General features: G+C 40.9%; 1 protein-coding gene across 7 annotated transcripts in view; it reads left to right on the top strand.

The window, feature by feature from the left end:
- Positions 1-14,526, top strand: part of ADGRB3 (adhesion G protein-coupled receptor B3) — a 1,417,427-nt gene that overhangs the window by 1,243,302 nt on the left and 159,599 nt on the right. For all 7 annotated transcript variants that reach the window (XM_077289969.1, XM_077289967.1, XM_077289968.1 and 4 more), the window contains one exon: positions 972-1,074. In XM_077289969.1, the coding sequence (XP_077146084.1) occupies positions 972-1,074 (103 nt within the window). The remainder of the gene's footprint in view (positions 1-971; positions 1,075-14,526) is intronic.

The following is a 14,526-nucleotide window of genomic DNA, read 5'->3' as shown; positions in this document are numbered from 1 at the left end:
GTGTTACCAGACGGAGATGTGTTTGTACACAATCTGGCTCTATCAGTATTATTAGCCTCATTCTACATAAAGACACCCCTTCTCCAACCACTTAGCTGTAAACTTCTTCATGAAGTTCCAGGAGAAATAGGACAGGAACCTAAAGTAGGTTGGTCTTTAAAGGTGTTCTTTGCTTGATTATTGGAGAGAAAGGGTTGGATTTATATTTTCTTGGTTAAAGGGGTTTTCCGGATTGAAAACAAAACTATACAGCACTATTAGTGATGAGCGAATATACTCGTTACTCAAGATTTCCTGAGCATGCTCGGGTGTCCTCCGAGTATTTTTTAGTGCTCGGAGATTTAGTTTTTCTTGCCGCAGCTGAATGATTTACAGCTACTAGCCAGCATAAGTACATGTGGGGGTTGCCTGGTTGCTAGGGAATCCCCACACGTACTTATGCTGGCTAACAGATGTAAATCATTTAGCTGCGGCAAGAAAAACTAAATCTCCGAGCACTAAAAAATACTCGGAGGACCCTCGAGCGTGCTCGGGAAATCTCGAGTAACGAGTATATTCGCTCATCACTATTTACTATACTTCCCCGGGTCATGGGCTGAGGCTCTTCTGCTGCTCCTGGCATCTGTTACTGTCTGCAGCACTGACTCCACATCGGGAGCGCTGCAGCCAATAACTGAGCGCAGCGGGTCAGCACCAGTTGACGGCGCGCGTTGCGCAGAGCTGCTGAGCTCAGTTATTGGCCGCAGTGCTGTAGTGGCAACTTCACTGCTGTAGACAATAGCAATTACTGGCAGTGGCGGCAGAGACTCAGCACTGGACGTAAATCACAGTTTGGTTTTATTAAAATAACCCCCGTCCCCAGGCTGCACTTTATCTATATGAACCCGGAAAACTCCTTTAAATATTTCTGCTCATATATCAATTTCAAAAATGGACTACCAAGGTGGTGACTTTTACTCTTATTTCTACAGATACATCAAATCTGAGAGGTCAATCATTCTGATAAACTTCTGTCTGTCCATCATCTCATCTAACATTCTCATCTTGGTGGGCCAAACACAAGTACAAAATAAGGTAAGACAGCTATTTTACATTCAGTTTAAAAAAAACGATTCCAATTTTTTGCCAGTAAATGAAAATTTTGTTTAAAGGGAACCTGACAGCTGATCCATGCTGCCCGATCCACAGGCCGCATATATCAGGCTCTGGCTGTATGATCTCAGCCAGGTATGTTAGACTATAAATGATGCGGGATTTTAGGGAAACACATATTTTTATGGGGACTGAGATTTCGCAAAGAGGAGATTCCTCTATGGCTTCTCTCTGCCTGCTGCTAGTGGCTCACAGGTCTCTCCCTGCGTGCGTGTATAGGGAGAGACCTGTCAGTCATAGGCAGCAGGCGGGAGATGCCACCCAGGATCCACCTGCCCAACTACTCATCCGTGTGGGTCTGTCCCCAGTGGCTTTATAGTGTGGCGGAGATCACACAGCCCGTGCCTGGTACAGCATGTAACGGGCAGCCTGTATCAGCTGTCAACTTCACTTTAATATGTTCTTGATCATTTAATAAGCTCATAGAAAAACCCACTGGGCCTCATTTATCAACTAAGAAAATATGGCCTTGTTGCCAATAGGAACCATGAACAGAATGTGGTTTTTCTATTCCCAGGGCAATTGATGAAATTAAGCTAGAACTGTGATTAATTACTGTGAATATCAGGATAATTTTTAGACAGTTTTGACAAATGAGGTCTGATTCATAAATTGGTTATTTTTGTGTTTTGGTGGATAGGTTTGCCTGACATTTGCTGTAGGATAATATTGGTGGCCATTCATGAATAATGAATTTTATTATGTTCCAAAATATGACTTTTTCGCCAGACAAAACGTGATAAACTTGTATTCAGATTGCTTTTTATGTTGTGAAATGTGCTTGCTAATGGTTCCATGTTCTCAACTTTTCCATAAATTGAAACATATTCTATAAGTACCAAAATATGATTTTCATTTGACTTCTATACTGTTATGTGTTTCTGTTCTGCATGGACAAAAGTCCAAGAAATGATGGGTAATTGCTTGCTGATCTTGTGACAGTGTAGGGCCTGGTTTGTTGATTTGCTGGCTGGGCGCTCTATTTATTATGCCGTGTACTATGCAGTAATCGAATGTAAACTCCCTGAGGACATGTGTCTTTGCAATGTTTAGTATACGCAAAACTGTTAGAGCTGAATCTGTTGATGATTCTTGGTAAATCCCAGAAGAATTACAAATTAAGAACAGGTTGTGATGCATGATATCGTTCTTGATTAGTGATGGGTGAATGTGCTTGGATAAGGTGTTATCTGAGCATGCTCATGTGCTTACCAAGTGTCTTCGGTGTGCTCGAATAATATGTTCGAGCCCCAGCGGCTATTTGATAGCCGCAACACATGCAGAGATTGTCTGTTTGTTAGGCAATCCCACAATGTGTTGCAGCTGTCGACGCTGAAGTCATTCGGTTAGCACCCGAGCATGCTCAGATAACACCTTATCCCAGCAAGTTCGCTCATCACTATTCATGATCATTGCAAGAAATGGTTGCTCATGCTCACTGAAATATGTAGATATCTAGGCATTCACTGTAAAATGATGGGAATAGGAATGAAATGTTATGTGCATAGATGATAAAATATATTTGGAAGAACTCTTCAGGCTAAGCCAAAACGCTGTATTAAGGCTTATTCACAAATTAGTATTGGGACAGTATTTTGTATCAGTGTTTGTATGCAAAAATCAGGAGCAGAACTAGAGAAAAAGTGGAATTGAAAGATTGACACCTGTTTTGAAGACACTACTGGATTGGGCATAAAAATACTGATGTGTGAATGTAGCCTTAGGCATAGTATGCATTCGAAATATATATATTTAGTCTTCTTTTAAATATTGGTATACTATATACATTAAATAAATGCAGGGATTTGGGGGATCAGACGTGCTTGTATATCAGTTCTCTTGATAAATATGTGAAATTAGCTTCAGGTCTTGCAGTGGTTGTAATGACAGAATTCACTTACATGTCCACATTTACTGCACTATTTTATGCCATGCAATCACTGTGACTGGCCATACAAAATAAATTAATGCAAGTCATTTATTCTGTCAGTGAAACTCACACTCCATTTCCAGGAAATGTTTCCATTTATCATCCACAATGTGGTAAAATGGAGTTGACATAATGATTTGATATCATGGAGCCATAACTTCATATATTATATTTATGTATACTTCACAGCAGTTGCACAGCAAGTGAGTTACTATCCCTGTAGCGGGTGGGAAAGAGGCTTTGGCTATTATGTTTTAAAACCTCATGTGCACTGATTATGATGACTATTATTATTATTGTATTTATTAAATGTACTTATGGAAAATAGACCAAAGTGAGAGATTATAATGATAATCATGTTGCACACAATTTTTTTTAACAATATATATTTAGTTTAAAATTACAATAGAAACTACTTAAAGTGAATCTGTCCCCAGTTTTTTTCCACGTCAGCTGAGAGCAGCATGTTGTAGGCAAAGAGAGCCTGATTCCAATGATGTATCACTTAGTTTACTGGATGTAGCAGTTGTGACACAAACAGAGCTCCTAGATGTACAATGCAGCAGAGCTGAGAAAGCTAACCCCACCCACACCAGGCTCTGTGTGTGCATTGTCTATAGACAGTGAGCTGCTTATCACAGGAGGGGCATGTGGCAGCTAGTCACAGCAATGATAATGTCCTAGTGATAAAACGTTCATTGTATGTAAACAATAGTACACAGCCTGATATGTGACACATAGTTGAATTCAGTGTTTTAACCCCTATCTCATGCTGTTGCATAAAAAAAACCTACTGACAGATTATTTTTAATATTATATGGCAATACTATGCATTACATTACCTTTTGTACTGTAGTTTTGAGTATTGGGAAGTCCCTACTAAGTGTTTCTATTTATGATACTTTAGTTTTGAGGTACTCCTACTCACATACCTAATAATAATAATATATTAGTAATATGTGACTATTACAATTGTGGATGTTCGTAACACATGGTATTATAACTGCAGTACAAGAATGCAATATGAACATGAAAAAAAAGAATAGTCATCAGATGAATATCACTAGTCCTAGTACTGTTGCCACATTATTCATTGATGTTTTAATTGCAGAAGAATGCTAATTAAATTAAAAAAAATAGCTTTGTTGCCAATAGCAAACAGTCTCGGTACAGGGTTAATTTCTTAAAAGTAACCTTTATTTTACTTCTTTTCCATAGATAAATAGTAAGCGTGAAAATAAGAAACTTTATAATGTATCTTATCAGAGGAAGTTGCTCCTTTCTCCGCAAGAACTGATCATTAATTCTCAAAACTCACAATTCATGGGTAAAATCTGTCTTCAGTAAAAACAGATATTGCCTTTACTGAGAGAGGAGATGACGGTTGGTGCATATAATGTTGCATGGAGAACTTTAACTGTTGTTTCAGAAGAACCTGTAGCAGACTGTCTGTGCCTCTAGCTCTCCATAGAATTTTAGAAGCACCAACTGTCTTCTATCTCAGTAATGGGAAAATGTGTTTTTACTGAATACAGATTTTACAGCTTTTAACAATAAATTGAGAGTGAATAACCAGTCCAGGGAGAGAAGAAGCAGATTTCTCTGATAACATATATTACAAAGTTGCTTAATTTCTTGTGTACTTTTGAATTATGAGCTAAATTTAAAACCACAATTACTCTTTAAATAGCACCCCTTCCCGACCCATGACGCCTATGCGGCGTCATGGAATGATCGCATCCCTGCAGATCGGGTGAAAGGGTTAATTCCTATTTTACCCGATCTGCAGGGAGAGGGGGAGTTGTACTTCAGCCTAGGGGGGTGGCTTTGCCCCCACGTGGCTACGATCGCTCTGATTGGCTGTTGAAAGTGCAACAGCCAATCAGAGCAATTTGCAATATTTCACCTATGAAAATGGTGAAATATTGCAATCCAGCCATGGCCGATGCTGCAATAGCATCTGCCATGGCTGGAAATCATGTACTGGCCCCCCCCACCGCCCCCGATCTCCTCCCCAGTCGTCCGTTATGTGGCCCGGTCCTCTCCGTCCTCCTGCCCGCTCCCCCGTCCTCCTGCCCGCTCCCCCGTGCTCCTGTCCGCTCCCCCCGTCCTCCGATCCCCCCCCCTGTGCTCCGATCTACCCCCCCACCACCCCCTCATACTTACCGATCCTCCCGAAGTCGGTCCGTCTTCTCCCTGGGCGCCGCCATCTTCCAAGATGGCGGGCGCATGCTCAGTACGCCCGCCGAATCTGCAGGCTGGCAGATTCGTTACAGGTACATTTTGATCGCTGTGGTAGGTTCTACCACAGCGATCAAAATAAAAAAATAATAAATAAACCCCCCCCTTTATCACCCCCATAGGTAGGGACAATAATAAAATAAAGAAAATATTTTTTTTTCTTTTTCCACTAGGGTTAGGGTTAGAACTAGGGGTAGGGTTAGGGGTAGGGTTAGGGTTACGGGTAGGGTTAGGGGTAGGGTTATGGCATGTGCACACAGAGCGGCTCGGCCGCGGATCTGCAGCGGATCGGCCGCGGATCGGCCGCGGATCCGCAGCGGATCGGCCGCGGATCGGCCGCGGATCCGCAGCGGATCGGCCGCGGATCCGCAGCGGATCCGCAGCGGATTGGCCGCGGATCTGCAGCGGATTGGCCGCGGATCCACAGCGGATTGGCAGCGGATTGGCCGCGGATCCGCAGCGGATTGGCCGCTGCGAATTCGAAGCAGTTTTCCATCAGGTTTACAGTACCATGTACACCTAAGGAAAACCAAATCTGCTGTGCCCATGGTGCGGAAAATTCCGTGCAGAAACGCTGCATTGTATTTTCCGCAGCATGTCAATTCTTTGTGCGGATTCCGCAGCGTTTTACACCTGTTCCTCAATAGGAATCTGCAGGTGAAATCCGCACAAAAAAACACTGGAAATCTGCTGTAAATCCGCAGGCAAAACGCAGTGCCTTTTACCTGCAGATTTTTCAAAAATCGTGCGGAAAAATCTCACACGAATCCGCAACGTGGGCACATACCCTTAGGGTTAGGGTTGGAATTAGGGCTAGGGTTGGAAATAGGGTTAAGAATAGGCTTGTGGTTAGGGTTACGGATAGGGTTAGGGGTGTGTTGGGGTTACAGTTGTGGTTAGGGTTGGGATTAGGGTTACTGTTGGGATTAGGGTTAGGATTAGGGTTGGAATTAGGGTTACGGTTGTGTTGCGGTTAGGGTTGTGGTTAGGGGTGTGTTGGGGTTAGGGTTGTGATTAGGGTTATGGCTACAGTTGGGATTAGGATTAGGGGTGTGTTGGGGTTAGTGTTGAAGTTAGAATTGAGGGGTTTCCACTGTTTAGGCACATCAGGGGTCTCCAAACGCAACATGGCGCCACCATTGATTCCAGCCAATCTTGCGTTCAAAAAGTCAAATGGTGCTCCCGCCCTTCCAAGCCCCGACGTGCGCCCAAACAGTGGTTTACCCCCACATTTGGGGTACCAGCGTACTCAGGACAAACTGGGCAACAACTGTTGGGGTCCAATTTCTCCTGTTACCCTTGCAAAAATAAAAAATTACTTGCTAAAACATAATTTTTGAGGAAAGAACAATTATTTTTTATTTTCACGGCTCTGCGTTATAAACTTCTGTGAAGCACTTGGGGGTTGAAAGTGCTCACCACACATCTAGATAAGTTCCTTCGGGGGTCTAGTTTCCAAAATGGGGTCACTTGTGGGGTGTTTCTACTGTTTAGGCACATCAGGGGCTCTGCAAATGCAATGTGACGCCCGCAGACCATTCCATCAAAGTCTGCATTTCAAATGTCACTACTTCCCTTCCGAGCCCTGACGTGTGCCCAAACAGTGGTTTACCCCCACATATGGGGTATCAGCGTACTCACAACAAACTGGGCAACAAATATTGGGGTCCAAATTCTCCTGTTACCCTTGTGAAAATAAAAAATTGCTTGCTAAAACATCTTTTTTGAGAAAAGAAAAATGATTTTTTATTTTCACGGCTCTGCGTTGTAAACTTCTGTGAAGCACTTGGGGGTTGAACGTGCTCACCACACATCTAGATAAGTTCCTTGGGGGGTCTAGTTTCCAAAATGGGGTCACTTGTGGGGAGTTCCTACTGTTTAGGCACATCAGGGGCTCTGCAAACGCAACCTGATGCCCGCAGAGCATTCCATCAAAGTCTGCATTTCAAAACGTCACTACTTCCCTTCCGAACCCCGACGTGTGCCAAAACAGTGGTTTACCCCCACATATGGGGTATCAGCGTACTCAGGAGAAACTGGAAAACAACTTTTGGGGTCCAATTTCTCCTATTACCCTTGGGAAAATAAAAAATTGTGGGCTAAAAAATCATTTTTGAGAAAAGAAAAATTATTTTTTATTTTCATGGCTCTGCGTTATAAACTTCTGTGAAGCACTTGGGGGTTCAAAGTGCTCACCACACATCTAGATTAGTTCCTTGGGAGGTCTAGTTTCCAAAATGGGGTCACTTGTGCGGGAGCTCCAATGTTTAGGCACACAGGGGCTCTCCAAACGCGACATGGTGTCCGCTAATGATTGGAGCTAATTTTCCATTCAAAAAGCCAAATGGCGTGCCTTCACTTCCGAGCCCTGCCGTGCGCCCAAACAGTGGTTTACCCCCACATATGGGGTATCATCGTACTCAGGACAAACTGGACAACAACATTTGGGGTCCAATTTCTCCTATTACCCTTGGGAAAATAAAAAATTCTGGGCTAAAAATCATTTTTGAGGAAAGAAAAATTATTTTTTTATTTTCATGGCTCTGCGTTATAAACTTCTGTGAAGCACCTGGGGGTTATAAGTGCTCACTATGCATCTAGATAAGTTCCTTGGGGGGTCTAGTTTCCAAAATGGGGTCACTTGTAGGGGAGCTCCAATGTTTAGGCACACAGGGGCTCTCCAAACGCGACATGGTGTCCGCTAACGATTGGAGCTAATTTTCCATTCAAAAAGTCAAATGGCACGCCTCCCCTTCCGAGCCTTGCCGTGCACCCAAACAGTGGTTTACCCCCACATATGAGGTATCGGCATACTCAGGAGAAATTGCCCAACAAATTTTAGGATCCATTTTATCCTGTTGCCCATGTGAAAATGAAAGAATTGAGGCTAAAAGAAATTTTGTGTGAAAAAAAAGTACTTTTTCATTTTTGCGGATCAATTTGTGAAGCACCTGGGGGTTTAAAGTGCTCACTATGCCTCTAGATGAGTTCCTTGGGGGGTCTAGTTTCCAAAATGGGGTCACTTGTGGAGGAGCTCCAATGTTTAGGCACACAGGGGCTTTCCAAACGCGACATGGTGTCCGCTAACGATGGAGATAATTTTTCATTCAAAAAGTCAAATGGCGCTCCTTCCCTTCCGAGCCTTACCATGTGCCCAAACAGTGGTTTACCCCCACATGTGAGGTATTGGTGTACTCAGGAGAAATTGCCCAACAAAATTTAGGATCCATTTTATCCTGTTGCCCATGTGAAAATGAAAAAATTGAGGCTAAAATAATTTTTTTGTGACAAAAAAAGTACTTTTTCATTTTTACGGATCAATTTGTGAAGCACCTGGGGGTTTAAAGTGCTCACTATGCTTCTAGATAAGTTCCTTGGGGGGTCTAGTTTCCAAAATGGGGTCACTTGTGGGGGAGCTCCAATGTTTAGGCACACGGGGGCTCTCCAAACGCGACATGGTGTCCGCTAAAGATTGGAGCCAATTTTTCATTGAAAAAGTCAAATGGCGCTCCTTCCCTTCCGAGCCCTGCCGTGCGCCCAAACAGTGGTTTACCCCCACATATGAGGTATCAGCGTACTCAGGACAAATTGGACAACAACGTCCGTGGTCCAGTTTCTCCTTTTACCCTTGGGAAAATAAAAAAAATTTCGCTAAAATATCATTTTTGTGACTAAAAAGTTAAATGTTCATTTTTTACTTCCATGTTGCTTCTGCTGCTGTGAAACACCTGAAGGGTTAATAAACTTCTTGAATGTGGTTTTGAGCACCTTGAGGGGTGCAGTTTTTAGAATGGTGTCACTTTTGGGTATTTTCAGCCATATAGAACCCTCAAACTGACTTCAAATGTGAGGTGGTCCCTAAAAAAAATGGTTTTGTAAATTTTGTTGTAAAAATGAGAAATCACTGGTCAAATTTTAACCCTTATAACTTCCTAGCAAAAAAAAAATTTGTTTCCAAAATTGTGCTGATGTAAAGTAGACATGTGGGAAATGTTATTTATTAACTATTTTGTGTCACATAACTCTCTGGTTTAACAGAATAAAAATTCAAAATGTGAAAATTGCGAAATTTTCAAAATTTTTGCCAAATTTCCGTTTTTTTCACAAATAAACTCAGAAATTATCGACCTAAATTTACCACTAACATGAAGCCCAATATGTCACGAAAAAACAGTCTCAGAATCGCTAGGATCCGTTGAAGCGGTCCTGAGTTATTACCTCATAAAGGGACACTGGTCAGAATTGCAAAAAACGGCAAGGTCATGAAGGGGTTAAAGGTGTACTAATATAGGCTGTTTTTTTAGTAAGCAACGTCCTTCACCTTTAGCTAGGCGTTTGTATTTTGGAATATTTTGGGGGTTAAGGATTTTTGGTTTTCTCTATAAATGAGCCTTTGAAAATACTATTATGTGTGCATTAGATGAATCTATTTTAACATTGGCGAACATTTGGTTTACATCAATGCAATATGTTACGTTAACTACTGGCATTAGTGATGGGCTTAATGGGTCTTATATTTAACTGCTGTCAATGTATACCAATAATACTTGAGTTAAATGTTGAAATAATAGAACCTTAATGATCAGGAAAATAAGTATAATGTGTTGTTCAGTTGACCAGAGGAGTAAGATGTAGCATTTTGATATGTGAACTGACCCGTACAACGCAAATCATTGCTATGTGCTGACTTCTGTTACAACAATGCTTTAATTGGTGATCATGCTCTGATTCACGGCAGAAAAGACAACCGTAAAGTTACTGTGCTGTGACAAATTCTCTAATTACTGTAAGCTTTTACTGTCTGTGAAATCTGAAATACACTATTTATATGTGACAATTGTTCATCCCATTGAGACAGTGAATTTCATCACGTAACATACACTGATACATTATAGGTCCATACAAAGCTAATTTATGGCTGCTGATCGATAATTGTTCACATGTAGGGCCAATGATAGACTTTATAGACCCTATCAGGGCGAGGGGGGAGTTGTACAGAGCTGATTAGCCATAGTGCTGAAAAAAGACCCACTTGAGACTTGTTACTTGAGACTTTTAATCAACACAAATGCTAAATTAATAGTATATCAATATTATTGAGACGTTTAGCACTTTTACTATCTCATACATCATTGTATATTAGTATTGTGTCCTGTGTGACGGTATTAACGGGGCATTTTGTGGCACTATTAGTCACTGTGTTAGTTTTAGAGTTTATGTCCGTAGCAGCACAGCATATCATACACATAATTGTTGGTACCCCTCGTTTTAATGACAGAAAAACCCACAATGGTCACAGAAATAACTTGAATCTGACAAAAGAAATAATAAATAAAAAATTCTATGAAAATGAACAAATGAAAGTCAGACATTGCTTTCCAACCATGCTTCCACAGAATTAAAACAAATAATAAAACTCATGAAATAGGCCTGGACAGAAATGATTGTTCCCTACCCCTTTCTGCCAGCTGACGGAATAGTACATCAGCTGGCAGAACCCCCGCTTTGAGGTGAGCTCCGGCTCAAAGCCGCGACATGTCAGCTGTTTTGTACAGCTGACATGTGCGCGCAATGAGCGCGAGCGGACTCGGAATCGCGATCTGCCTGCGCCCATTAACTAGTTAAATGCCGCTGTCAAACGCTGACAGCGGCATTTAACTAGCGCTCCCGGCCGCGCGGCCGGAGCTGCTTGCACCGCTAACCCCCGTCACATGATCGGGGGCCATCGGTGCATTGCCATAACAACCAGAGGTCTCCTTGAGACCTCTATGGTTGTTGATGGCCGATTGCTTTGAGCGCCACCCTGTGGTCGGCGTTCAAAGTACACCTGCATTTCTGCTACATAGAGGTGATCTGTACTTCACCTCTATGTAGCAGAGGCGATCGAGTTGTGCATGCTTCTAGCCTCCTATGGAGGCTATTGAAGCATGCCAAAATTAAAAAAAAAAGTGTTTAAAAATATAAAAAAAATAAAAAATATATAAAAGTTCAAATCACCCCCCTTTTGCCCCAATCAAAATAAAACAATAAAAAAAATCAAACCTACACATATTTGGTATCACCGCGTTCAGAAACACCCGATCTATCAATAAAAACAAAGGATTAACCTGACCGCTAAATGGAGTAGCGAGAAAAAAAATCAAAACGCCAAAATTACTTTTTTTGGTCGCCGCAACATTGCATTAAAATGTAATAATGGGCGATCAAAAAAATGTATCTGCACCAAAATGGTATCATTAAAAACACCAGCTCGGCATGCAAAAAATAAGCCCTCACCCGACCCTAGAGAACGAAAATTAGAGACGCTACGAGTATCGGAAAATGGCACAATTTTTTTTTTTTTTTTACCACTTAGATAAAAGAAAACCTAGACATGTTTGGTGTCTATGAACTCGTAATTACCTGGAGAATCATGATGGCAGGTCAGTTTTAGCATTTGGTGAAACTAGCAAAAAAGCCAAACAAAAAAACAAGTGTGAGATTGCACTTTCTTTGCAATTTCATCCGACTTGGAATTTTTTTCCCGTTTTCTGTTACACGGCATGGTAAAACCAATGGTATCATTCAAAAGTACATCTCGTCCTGCAAAAAATAAGCCCTCAGATGGCCATATTGACGGAAAAATTAAAAAGTTATGGCTCTTGGAAGGAGGGGAGCGAAAAAGGAAAACGAAAAAACAAAAAAAGCTCCGGGGGTGAAGGGGTTAATATTTTGTTGCACAACCTTTTGAGGCAATCACTGCAATCACACAATTCCTGTAACTGTCAATGAGACTTCTGCACCTCTCGACAGGTATTTTGGCCCACTCCTCAAGAGAAAACTGGTCCAGACGGCATGTTTCAGCTCTTTCCAAAGATGCTCAATAGGATTTAGGTCAGCGCTCATAGAAGGCCACTTCACAATAGTTCAATGTTTTCCTCTTAGCCATTCTTGGGTGTTTTTAACTGTGTGTTTTGGGTCATTATACTGTTGCAAGACCCATGACCTGCAACTGAGACCAAGCTTTCTGACACTGGGCAGCACATTTCTCTCTAGAATCCCTTGATAGTCTTGAGATTTCATTGTACCCTGCACAGATACTAGACACCCTGTGCCAGATGCAGCAAAGCAGCCCCAGAACATAACAGAGCCCCCTCCATGTTTCACAGTAGGGACAGTGTTATTTTCATGATATGATTCATTTTTCCATCTGTGAACACAGAGCTGATGTGCCTTGCCAAAAAGTTCAATTTTTCTCTCATCTGTCCATAGGACATTCTCCCAGAAGTTTTATGATTTTCAACATGTAGTTTGGCAAATTCCAGTCTGGCTCTTTTATGATTTTTTTTCAACAATGGTGTCCTCCTTGGTCGGCTCCCATGAAGTCCACTTTGGCTCATTCAACGACGGATGTTGTGTTCTGACACTGATGCTCCTTGAGCTTGAAGTTCACTTTTAATCTGTGTAGACGTTTTTCTGGGCTCTTTAATTACCATTCGTATTATCCGTCTCTTTGATTTGTCATCAATTTTCCTCCTGCAGCCACATCCAGGGAGGTTGGCTAGAGTTGAGTGTGATACACACCATGTCACCAAACAGCACAGTGAGTATCTGTAGCCCTATATACAGGCCCACTCACTGATTCCAAGATTGTAGACACCTGTGATGCGTTAGTGGACACACCTTGATTTAACATGTCCTTTTTGTCACATTATTTTCAGGGGTACAATCATTTCTGTTCAGGCCTATTTCATAAGTTTTATTTTTTTTAATTCTGTAGAAGCATGGTTGGAAAGCAATGTCTGACTCATTTGTTCATTTTCATAGATCTTTTATTTATTATTACTTTTGTCAGATTCAAGTTATTTCTGTGACCATTGTGGGTTTTCCTGTCATTAAACAAGGGGTACCAACAATTTTGACCACATGTGCAAGTGTAGCGCTACAATATATGGTAATTTGCATTTTGCATAATGGTGCATCACATGGGGAGGGCACCAAAGGAGGATACCGCACAATGCGCTGTATAACATAGGCTGGCACCAAGTATTAGCTTACGTTGTCTGTGTTATGTTATGTTTGCTCACAATACATAAAGAATGTATATGCTTTATGTAACAGGAATACAAAATCTTGTTTAGTATAATGAAATAATATAAATTGATACAATAAACCCACACAAGGACAATGAAAAAAAAAGAGAAACATAAACTCTAAGCAAGGTTGTAATAAACCTACCACATCACAACAACTTCAGGCAAATAGCCAACATCAGAAAGGGACAAACCAAAAGATATAAATACATATATGCAACGTATTTATGTTATAAAGTGCAATACATTTTGGCCCCTCCTGTTGACTGTTTGAATTTATATTATTTCATTATGTTGATATTCCTCCTTCTAGTTTTCGGTGTGTTTGGGGCTGCATCCACCTTTTTATTCATGGTTGATGACAGTCATTTCCATGTGTTTTGATAAAGTATTAATGTTTGTGACTATACATTGTGGAAAATATGATTTCCGTCATTAATTAAAAGTATGTGAATTGTTTGTGAATCTTTTTTTGTTAACAGTGATAGTTCTACAAGCTAAACGCTATGTATACCTATGCCACGATTTAAAAAAAAAATAAACAAGTGGAATTAAACAATAGAAATATGCAAAATATATGTGACCTATATGTCTGTATGGATACTTATTACAAAAACCGTCCTACTTTCCTGTTGAATGTATATTTTATATATATATGTGATACATTTATTTTCAAATGTAAGTGCAATGTCCACATACTTATTTGTAAATAAGTGTTAACTTTAAATAATAGTACTTAACATTTTCCAAAATAGGCTCAATAGCTCTTTATATAAATGTTTCAAAATACATTGACAGATATAGAAACAAGGAAAGACCTTGCTATATCTCTGACTGATACCATAAAGATACTGTATATTGCAATATCTCTCTGTCTCTGTCTCTCCGTCTCTCTCTTTCCTTCTCTCCATCTCTCTCTTCCTCTTTCTCTCCTTCCAACAGTTTTCAGAGACATATTCTCAGACTCTTAAGAATCTTGACAAGTCCATTCAGCATTTAGGTGCTCCAGGTTTAGGTTAAGAGAACGACCTGAAAATATGACAAGCTCTATAAACTCTTTTACTTAAGCTTTATTCAGACAGTTATATTAAAGCTGCAGGTTTTCCTGCTTTCCCCTGAGATCCTATCCTA

The sequence above is a fragment of the Ranitomeya variabilis genome, chromosome 2 (genome assembly GCF_051348905.1).
Source record: "Ranitomeya variabilis isolate aRanVar5 chromosome 2, aRanVar5.hap1, whole genome shotgun sequence".
Classification (NCBI taxonomy): domain Eukaryota; kingdom Metazoa; phylum Chordata; class Amphibia; order Anura; family Dendrobatidae; genus Ranitomeya; species Ranitomeya variabilis.
Note: the sequence above shows the minus strand (reverse complement) of the source record. Positions and strands in the feature narration are given on the sequence as shown.